Below are 10877 nucleotides of genomic sequence, written 5' to 3' on the forward strand. Positions count from 1 at the left end.
AAAGAAACTATAAAAAAAAATCCTCAAACTGTTATGTGGCAATTTATATTTTAGGTCAAGTGAAAACCTGTTATTCAAAAGCATTTGTGTTCACTGCAAAGCAGCCAGAATTTTTTTAACAAGCCGTCCATGGGCAACAAACACTCTCTATGAGCAGATACCTGATTGCTGTCGCCAGCTAAACATGTCATCATTAAGAGGCATGTTGTCAACTACAAAAACAGCTACAAAGTCAAAGCGCATGTTCAGTAGGACAGGAGTACAAAGCCAGATTAGATGACAATTGCTGAGACCGATTAATGATAAGAGCCTTAGTGAGTCAATAATCATTGATCAGATAACTTGCAAGTGAAGAGTTTTAGGCCATAGACATTTATAGGTGAATCTGATCAATAACCAGTGACCTAAAATATGTAATGAAAATGTAAAAAAAGGAATAAAATATATAATTTTTTTATTACTATTGTGTGTGCTTTTTTTTACATTATGACCTGGATGACTTCTCCTCTCTATCGCTGTCTTACTGATTGTAGGGGTCATCTGCTGCAGAGTGTAAAAGCACCTTTGACTTCCAGGTCTGTGCTGTTGAAGATCTTTTTAAGTTAGTTTTATTATTTATTATTTTATGTTAATATTCTTTCAATGCTGGTGCTGGAGCATTAATTCAGACTTGGTCCCCAGAAGCCTGCGGGGGCTGAAGGCACAAGTGTTAATGCCTTAAATAAAATTATCCCATCATTGTGATTGCAGTATTGTAGGGGGTTAATGCTTCACAATAGTGATCATGCAACCCAAACAAATTTGAACTTGAGTATAATACACCCTTCCAGAGCCGGCCTTAAGTGTTCTGGCGCCCTGTGCGGACTACTCTCCTGGAGCCCCCTTCTTACTACCACCCCGGCCCTTCTCACTACCCCCCGGCCCCTTCTCACGATCCCCCCATGCCCCTTCTCACTACCCCCTCTCTGCCCCTTCTCACTATCCCCCCTCTGCCTCTTCTCACTATCCCCCCCTCTGCTCCTTCTCACCCCCCCACCGCCCCTTCTAACTATCTACTCCCTCTCCCTACTTCTCATTATTCTCACTTACCTTGTTGCCGGAGTCCTGCGGTGGGAGCGGGAGGCATCCGTCTTCCCACTCCCTCGCGGTGCCGGCATTTCATGTTGAGCACCGGAATATGACGTCATATTCCGGTGTTCAACATGAAATGCCGGCACCGCGAGGGAGTCACAGAGAGTGAGGGGCGCCGAGCGGTTGCTGAAAACTCCACGAGCAACTGCTGGGACTTAAATTAAAGCATCGTTTTTTGTTTTGTTTTTTTACTTTATTTAACATGAAGGATGTTAAATAAAGTTAAAAAAACAACAATGTTTTAATTTAAGTCCCGTGCAGGCGCCCCTGCTGCCATGGCGCCCTGTGCGGCCGCACACCCCTAAGACCGGCCCTGCACCCGTCACTGTTCAGGACTCTTTACAAAAGAAGTAAATTATGCCTATTATACCCAATATTTTACAGTATATTGTTTTCAACAATTTGTATTTATGAAGGACTCCACAGACACAGAGTTAGATTGACTTTAATAGAATCAAGCAACCAATTGATTATCTGTCTACCTCCTTAATTATTTCTTTCCTTGTATCTACATCCTTTCATGATTTATTATCTAAAAAATGAAGTGGGGGAAAAAATGATGATGCAATTTACAGATGAGGCAGGAATAAGAAATTACTGAAATTAATCTTTTTTTTGGATTTCTTTTCCTAGCAGTTGGGTTGAGAACATAAAGCAACAGTTCATATTTTTTGCCACACTTCTTTATGATTTTGCCAGATGTTAATAACTAGTCCTGTTTGGTTGCATGTAGGCTATGAACGCAAGATGCTTGCTGTGGTACAACTACCTACTGGATTCATTCCATTGAATGGATATAAAAGAAATGAGTTTGTTAATTAAAGATTTTAAATCTGGACTGGCTATCCCAACCTACAGATTAAATTATAAATAGCAATGCACGTTTTAAAAGTGGACCTGTCGCCAGAAAATTGTTACATTTGGCTTCAGAGAACCAAAACCCAGTTTGCTTCAATGATTCCCGTGAAAGTGAAATGGTTGTGGCTGTCCCTTTAAGTTACCGGAAGAAAATAATTACCTGAAAATAATTCTGACCTTCTCTTGTGTTTGCTCAATTTGTGTATTTTTGAGGAATGAGGAAAATGATTTTTGTGTGTCCAAACTAGCCACTGGAGACCAGCTCCACGGTTGTAGTGACGTAAAGCTATTATTTTAAATGTCTAATGTATATATTTTCTTTAACAGCAAATTGACATAATAAATAACTATTTTTCCTATTGATTCATGTTTCCATATTAAACTTGCTTTCTAAAGTAGTGATCTAAATACATCTCATGTGTATTAAGGAAAACAATATCATTTAGATTCAAAATCAGGTAAAAGTATATTCAGGCGTAACACAGCCAAGACTCTCAGTGCCTTGTACTCAGCAGTCATCCTTAAAGGCTGCAAATGGTTTTTCATGCTTTGTTCTGTGTATTCTTTAGTGTTTCATCTCCCTGTGTTCTCCTGGTTGTAAGTTCCTTACAGATATAGTTCCATTTTTTTTGATTGTTCCAGATGGAACTGCTGCCTGGTTGCTTAAGTCGAATGGGTCAACTGCCAGGGTTGGCATATTGGTAGACGCCAGGTAATATATTGCAGGGCATTAAGCATGCATGGGATGAACATAAGCCCATCCTGAACATAACATATGGGAAAGTGCCAAGGAATGTTTGAGATCTTAGACAGACTATATGAGCCAAATTACTCTTACGTTACTATAATCAGGCTCTGTACATCTCTACTCTACACATAGCAGTTCCAGAAAATGTAGCCATATATCTAAACGTAGAGTTCACATTTATAGCCATAGCTCTTCCCTAAGAGAACATCCACCAACAGTCTATAGGAGAGAGAGAGATTCTGCAGCACTGTACAAAGGGTAGACATGACATAAGAGTATATAACATAACAAAATGACACACAGAAACGAAAGGTGAGAAGGGTCCTGTTTAAATGAGCTTACAATCTAGAGGCTACCTCTTTATAATTCACATTTTCCAAACCGAGTGAAACAAGCAATGTTCTCCTTTCAATGAGAATATTTGTATTGGCTTTCTGTAAGTGAATGTTTTTTCCAAGTTTTGCAGTCGGTGCTTGATAAACAGCAGTACAGGGATTCTAGTGTCTCGGGGGGCTGTGTGAGTTAACGCTGGAATGCAGCTCTGGCTTGTTCTTATTGGCCTCTTTTCTGTTTATCCAGATGTTTAGCTTCTGCATAAATGTAAGCGATTGAAGGAGCAGTGAGACGCGGTACTCATTTACTTTGAACGCTTCAATTGGTTCTGTAAAAATCAGAGAAATGTCACAGGTGGTCTTTGTTGCAGTAATAGTCATTTACCTGGGGGTTTTCTACCATGACGCTGATGGGATTTTCATGCAGAAACTGTCAAAGAAGAAAGTTTGTGCTGATGATGAATGTGTTTGTAAGTACACATATACTCATGGAAATCCTTTTTCTTACTCTTTGCCTTTCTTATTATGTAGATGTACTTTGGATAATTATGAAAAATCTTTTTTTTTACTATTGTGTATGACTTTTCAGGACAATTCCCAAACATCACAGGTTTTTGGGAGTAGAGGGGTGGAAAAAAATATTAAATAAAGTATTAAACTTCCTGTTTGTTTCATTTTATTTTAACATTTATTGGTATATTACAGTGAATTCAAATATGGAATAGGATTTGTTATAACCCCTATACTGGGATATTGGAGGTTCTGCAAGCTAGGTTCATTCTTCTTAGTAGCATAGTATCATATATCTAGTTATTGACATAAATAAACATAAAACAGGGATGTACCGTAAATGCATTTATTGTAGCAAACATAAAGTAGGAAAGTTGACAGCTCAGAGTCCTGGAGGTATCGGCGCTAGAACAAACAGTTGGTCTCTCTCTCAGGTTGTGAATTATTAAAGGGATAGGTAATAAAACGTTCTGAACAGATGGTTTTTCAGTGTATATTGAAGACTAGAAAATGTATAGGCGGTAATGCAGGATAAGGTAAATAATTCAACAGAATAGGTGAAGCTCATGGGAAATACTGGCGATGTGAGTTAGTAGAGGTGATGTTAATAGAGGAGGGTTACAGGTCATGGACAGAACAAAAAGGGCATTTGATGGGGTGCTAGGAGATAAGAGCAGAGCTAGAGTTCGAGATATTGTTCTCTCTAAATTACTGTCTAGGGCTATCTGAGAAATGAGTGGTAAAATGGGACAGCAGATGGTGGTTTGGTAGATATGTCTGATAAGGGTATTCAGAAGAGATTAAAATGTTAAAAGACATCACAGTAGATGGCAGGTTAGAAGACTGTTGCAGTCTCTGCCTTAACTTCAATTTAAGGAATGCAGTGGAACATCATTGACCTGGTTGAACAGTATCAGGTCAGATGCATTACCCATAGTGAACAATTATTTCCTTATCAGTGTTATCACTCTGGGTAACAGGTAATAATTAGGGGGGGGGGGTGAGAGAGGTGAAAAGAGGGTAATTCTAGGACCTAGGGGGTGCCTAAGTAAAAATAAGTGATAAGGAAGAACATGAGGTTCCATAATATATACATTACGCTTTTTATGTTGCATTAAGTATATTCCAATATGTCTTTTAGGTCTATGTGTCTTTGATTTACGTGGTTGTAGTAACCAGAGGAAATGAAGGGCATCTTTACCCTCAGAATACCCCTGTGAAAGACTGTATGGAACTATCCTGAGGTGTATCTTGTATTGGGTGATGGGCAATATTTATACCCCTAAAATTTAGGTTCCATCAAGTCTGTCTTTTTGCTAAATGGACTTCTGAATAACATGTATAATAATATTTCTATGTAATGGTTATTTGTTTCTGTTTTTCAATGTCAGATGCAATATCTCTGGCAAAAGCCGAAGATGATTACAATGCGCCAGACTGCAGATTTGTGAACGTAAAGAAAGGAGAGATGATCTTTGTGTATTCAAAACTACTAAAAGCCCACAAACATGGTGGAGAGTTCTGGTCTGGAAGTGTAAGATTATATTTTATTATTAACAAATTGCCTGAACATTCAGTGTTTTTTTTGGGGGGGGGGTTCGGATTAATTTTGCTAATTAAATAATTAAAAAAGTTATAAGAGCATCTGTAGTGTTAAACATAAACTATGTTCTTCCTAAGTGTTCTTCCTAAGTACTCTTCTTCCTATCAGGGGCCTGTTTGTGGTGGGAGGGCTCAACATGGTGCAAGGCTAGCTGTGGATGGGGCAGGGCTAGCCATCAATGGAAGATGAGCCCACTATAAATAGGGATGGAGCTAGTTTCAGAAGACTTATGGAGTATGAGGTTGGTGGGTATGACCAAACACTGCTGCCTTGCCCAGAGAAAGAGGAAAGCGCTATTTTCATTTTTTAGTCTTTCATCAGATGGTGGTTATAATTAAATACATAAAATACCATCACAATATTTATGAAGATAAATGATCGCTGACCACTTGGAATATTTTATTAAACTGAAACAAGTGTAGCCCTTTCTTTACTGGGGTCATACTGACCCTTGCTAAGCTTCTCCATGGCTACCTCATGACCTCCTACAGTGAAATCATAATCTGCTAAAGGGAGATTGGCATACATGTGGCAGTGCCTCTACCTATCTGGATATCTATGATATAGGTATGTCTTCCAGTAGGACACATATATAAATAGGTGCACAGTGGTAACAGTAAATAATAATATATTCCAAAATACAACAAAATAATAAAACAACAATGAAAACACAGGACTACCTGACACCTGGATCTGACTACCCAGCTTCCCAAGTCTCTCTCTTTTATAGTTTTATTAAGCTGTTTGTTATTGTTTTATTGTTATTATGGTTTCTTTTATTGTTATTATGGTTTACGACATATAGCAATTGTACTTTTGTGACTTATCTTTTTGGGTATCAGTGAACATTTGTCTAATGTGATTAGGGACTTAGGTTTATATTGACGTAACTAACCTAACATTCAATCTGTTCCTAAATAAAGAAAAAAGTTAGAGTTTAGTTAAACATTGTTTTTCCCCTTGGTATGCTTGGCTCTTTTGAAATCAAATATTATTTCATAAGGTTTGTTTATAGGATTTCAAACCATATAAAATGTGTCAAAATAATAAAAATAAAGAAAACAAGCTTCACTTCTTGATTAATGATCATGATTCTCGAAGCCTTAGTACGTATGATTCACTGTTCACAGGTACCACATGGAGTCCATCTGTTAGGTTACCAAAGCAATTTGCTAGGTATGGTTGACCATCCATCTGGATGAACATCAGATAAAAGTGATGGCTGAGCAGAACTGACAGCTGTTTTGTTCCATGCAGGTATGAACTTGTTTGAACCGAAGGTAGAAGGCTCTTAACGTTCACTTGTGAATCTCTCTGACAGGTTTACAGTGACCAGTACAGGGATCAGATGGGACTTATTGGGTATTTTCCTAGCAGTCTTGTCACAGAGATACATGTGTACCAGAACGCAACTAAAGAGCTACCCACAACTGTAAGTGTTGCATAATTTCACAATATAAAGTAAAGTTGACATAGCAAACAAAAATACATTTTTTAAGCATGTGCCTTTAATAAAGGTGCTTATTCGTTTCAAAGCCAAAACTGGTAACAAAAAATGTCAGCTATTTAGCTATCAAATTCGACTATTCGCCAGCGGCAGAATTCATCATTTGTGTACACGTTAAGTATTGAAATTGCACAAGTAAAGATTTGCAAATTCAGTAAGAATCCTAAGGAAAACAAACATTTTAACTTAATTCACCTGTCAATATTTTTTTATTTCCTTGCCGATTTTCATTCTACTATAAAAAGTTGTTTGTTGTATATGTTTTAGGAACACTTGAAGAGTGGTTGCATACAATATAGCAGTATAAAAACACAATAAGCATTATATTCTACCTTTTGACTTTGTGTCTAGACTACATTAGACATGAAGGTTATTCACAAATGTGACAACTCTTCTAGATCTTGTACCCTCAAATTCATATGGAAGGGCAATCAATGGACCTGAAGATGGGAAGAAAGAGGCTATTGTAGCAGGCTACTCTTATTTGGGGAGCCAGACCATGCTAGACACAAGGTTGGTTTGCCCAGCCTTAATGTGTAGCATTTAAGTGTTTTTACTTTCAGGTTTATGTTATTTAGAAGAGGTGAAGGAAAATAATTGGAATCCATAGCATTTTTCTCAAGGGGTAAGTAACATGTTACCCCTGTCCAATGGGTGAGGCATGGGCAGAAGAGGGGGCACTGGTGACCTAGTTATCTGAAACAGCTTTAATGGCCATACTAGCATATATATTTTAAAAATGGAGGAAAGTAGCACTTCCTCCCCACTGGAAACAAAATCATGTTCCACAGCCACTTGCATCATGTGTATCGTGATATTTAGGTCAAGTGATATTTGCTTACATTTTTTTGCTTCTACTGTGCATTTCAAGAAGATAACTTTGGGTATCCAAAGCTCCTGTCATGTTTGGGGTCGCCGAGGCCCCCTGTTTCACACCTCTGCAATAGATTTTTCAGCCAATAGCACTGGCTTGGTGTCTATAATTTATTATAGCTTGATTATGGCTTAGATTCTACTCCTTTTTCTTGTTCTAGATAAATAAATATTTTCGATTAGCCCTTGTTTACCTTTCCTAGCCTACTACTTTGATCTCTAACCTTTATTGTACAACAAACATAGCTCATGCACAACCAAACTAATAAAATAGCTACGTTATTCGTCAAAATGTCCACGTAGACTACTTTTAGAAATATTATGCATTTTGTCTTACTTAGCAGAGTAACAAGATGCATTTTGGCTAAAGGGATTTCAATGAAACTGGCGCTGCAGTACAAAATTCGATGATAAGTAGACTGGTCCCATTACACAGAATTCATTTTAAAAATCATTACCTTTCATACTGTTTTTGGCACTTGTGGCCCAAAGGCATTTGTGTAGCTATAGAAATACCCTCTACAATGCAGAAGGTTGCTAGTATTTTTTAAGGATACAAAATGCAAACATGATTGCACTCATTTCTACATTATCATTTTCAGCAGAAAATGATCAAGCAGATTGAACGCACACAAAATGAACAGTTGTTTATGAGAATTTTTGTCTGTGCACACGTGGAACTCCAGAAGCTTTTGGCAGAATTATTTATGCTTCCAAGCTAAGTTGTAGACAGATGGATCATTGATCGTCCTTACAGTAGCGTTTCATGTTTTCCTCCTGCGCTTCCCCTTAGGAATTTTTAACTTTTGTGGTGAACTAGTAACAGAAAAGTACCGTCTGTATCAGATTTATGTGATAATGTTTTGCCCTTATTTCTGCGAAATCTCTACTTGAACATAAGCAATGCAATTATGCAGTACCCCTTCATGGCATACTCCAATTGAGAAGGTAACCATATTGATATTGTGTCTCAAAAAAGGTTTTCTAGAAATTCTTCTTGGGGTAAGAGAACTTTACTTTTATTTTTTAAACAAAATATCTCCAGAACAAGTTCATCGATGGAAAAATAAAAACTACAGATATGATATAATTCATTCATTTAGTAATGCTAAAAGCTACAAGGGCTGCAGTTCCCTTTAAGCACACTTCTCTAGTTCACCTGTTATGTAGGTATGTGCTGTCACACACTGGGTAAGCAGGTTAGCGAGGGGCCTCGGTGCAGGGATAGCGTTGTCTGTTTGTACACTGCGATTCATGGTGCAAGGTAGACAGGCACACAGCAGACAGAAGTGCAGGACTGGAACTGGCAAGGCTGATGCTGAAATAGAAGCCCACCGGCAGGGCACACGACTGGAAGCTCACTGGCAGAGCACATGACTGGACATGCTGCTGGAAGCCCTCAGGCTGGGCACACGACAGGAAGCCCACTCGCAGGGCTGAAGGCAGGAGCAATACAGAATCAGGTACAAAAGGAAGCCAGGAATAATTCAGGAACAGGACCAGGGCAAACCGGTCCTATTACTACAATGCCAAGGCCCAGTTTGCAGTAAGCTACAGCCCTTTATACTGCAGGGCAGCAGGTAACGAGGCCAGGTGACAACAAAAGGAGGAGAGCAGAAACATAGGCAGAGCGGCCACTAGAGGCTGAACTAGGAACAGTCCAAAAACTTGAATGCACAATACAGGAGCCAGGAAACCAGGGCAGAATGTCACATGTGCATTGAAAATATGCCAATGCTAGTGTATACAGGGACTTAGAGGCTTAACAAGTTTCGCGCCTGACTGGCGGTAACTCATAGGCTAGACCCTTGTGTGTGAGATCTTCTTTTTGGTTGTTTCGTGTGAAAGGACACTGCAGATCTTTGCCACCGGCTCCTGTCCTCTGCGTTAAATGTGGGTAGAAGCACAGCTGTTAGATCAATACTTGGCAAGCAACCCGCTGTACTTAATTTCGGGTATATGTGTGTCTAAGGGTATACATACCTCCCTAGTTCCCCTGTTTAGAATTGGCAGTCCCTTTGTCCCTGATACCTCTTTTTGCTCAGATTTCAAAATGTATGGTAGGATGAGTGTTCTACAACCCAAATTCATGATACTGTGTATAGAACCAGTAGAAAAAAGATGGTTGTAAATTAAATAGTTCTTTCCACCTTGTACCTAAATCAATTTCATAAATCGCTATTAATAGTGCAGAAAGTTACATAGATTTGAAATGTTGCAAGGTTTGGTTTATGTAGCAAATAATGTTATTTTTTAAATAACTGCTGAGATTTGTAAATGTCTAGTATTACCCATCTCTGTACGAGGAATACCATTTTTTACAGTCCCTAAATAATAAGAGCTTTCATTGCTTATCATTTGTAAGCAGATAAAGCATATGATCAAATGCATCTATATGTAAATTACTACTCACATTGCTGAGATTTTCTGAGGCTGAATGGGCTTTCCTATAGGGTACTTATACTTACCATATACTGTAGATCTGATAATCTGTAGATTTACTATAGTGAACGAGATGGAAATAATTATGCTATTTGTGACTGGCACAGCACTGAATATAATTAATGCAGAAAGTGTCACCTCCTTGGCTATTTTTCCATATTTTCTGAAATATAACAACAAGTTTTCATAAAAAAAGAGATTTATATTTTTTTCAAATCTATTTTCTTCCATGAAAAACACAATTATTCATGTTTTTTTAATAATATTATTTATTGAGTGTACATTTTATAGCTTAATGCGTTAGTAAAGGTTACACATGTTTGGTTACTCTGTTTCTTTTTTACATGTTTTTTTACATGTTTCTTTTAAAAAATATATGATTTTGCAAATGTTATATTTGTAATTATCATGGCAATTATTTTAGTTTGTTACTTTTTATATTTTATAGGCTATTGATTTCTACTGTGACTGATACAAGCCGATTAAATGGAGCCAGAAGACATGAAGGCAAAGGATCAGTCCTAACACTATTTAAAAATATTTTGCATGTGTATAGTAGAAGACTATAAAAGCTGTTTGTCTAGTTTCATCTAATATTGAAGGCTTGTTTTTATGGTTTTACACATATATCAGTACAGACCATTTTGTTTTTCCATAAACCCAAAGTTGATTGAAAAACTGAACAGGTGTTCCAAAATGATAGAAACACAGTGGACACCAGGTTCCTCTGGGGCTGCACTTCTCAATGGGGGATATACAGCCCCTTCCTTCCTTCCTTCTTTCCTTCCTTCCTTCCTTCCCTCCCTGCCTGAAACCAAGGGAAAGATGGATCTTTTATGGCCCCCCAAATAAAAGACCCATTGAAGTTTATAG

At 38.0% G+C, this 10877-nt stretch overlaps 1 protein-coding gene across 1 annotated transcript; it reads left to right on the top strand.

Annotated features, from left to right (window-relative positions):
* Positions 1 to 3345: 3345 nt before the first annotated feature.
* Positions 3346 to 10656, top strand: OTOR (otoraplin). The gene is made up of 4 exons (XM_053460619.1): positions 3346 to 3539; positions 4971 to 5113; positions 6504 to 6614; positions 10453 to 10656. Exons 1-4 carry the CDS (start codon positions 3416 to 3418, stop codon positions 10474 to 10476), a joined length of 402 nt encoding a protein of 133 aa, XP_053316594.1. The 5' UTR covers positions 3346 to 3415; the 3' UTR covers positions 10477 to 10656.
* Positions 10657 to 10877: the final 221 nt, after the last annotated feature.

This window comes from Spea bombifrons, chromosome 3 (genome assembly GCF_027358695.1).
Source record: "Spea bombifrons isolate aSpeBom1 chromosome 3, aSpeBom1.2.pri, whole genome shotgun sequence".
NCBI lineage: Eukaryota > Metazoa > Chordata > Amphibia > Anura > Pelobatidae > Spea > Spea bombifrons.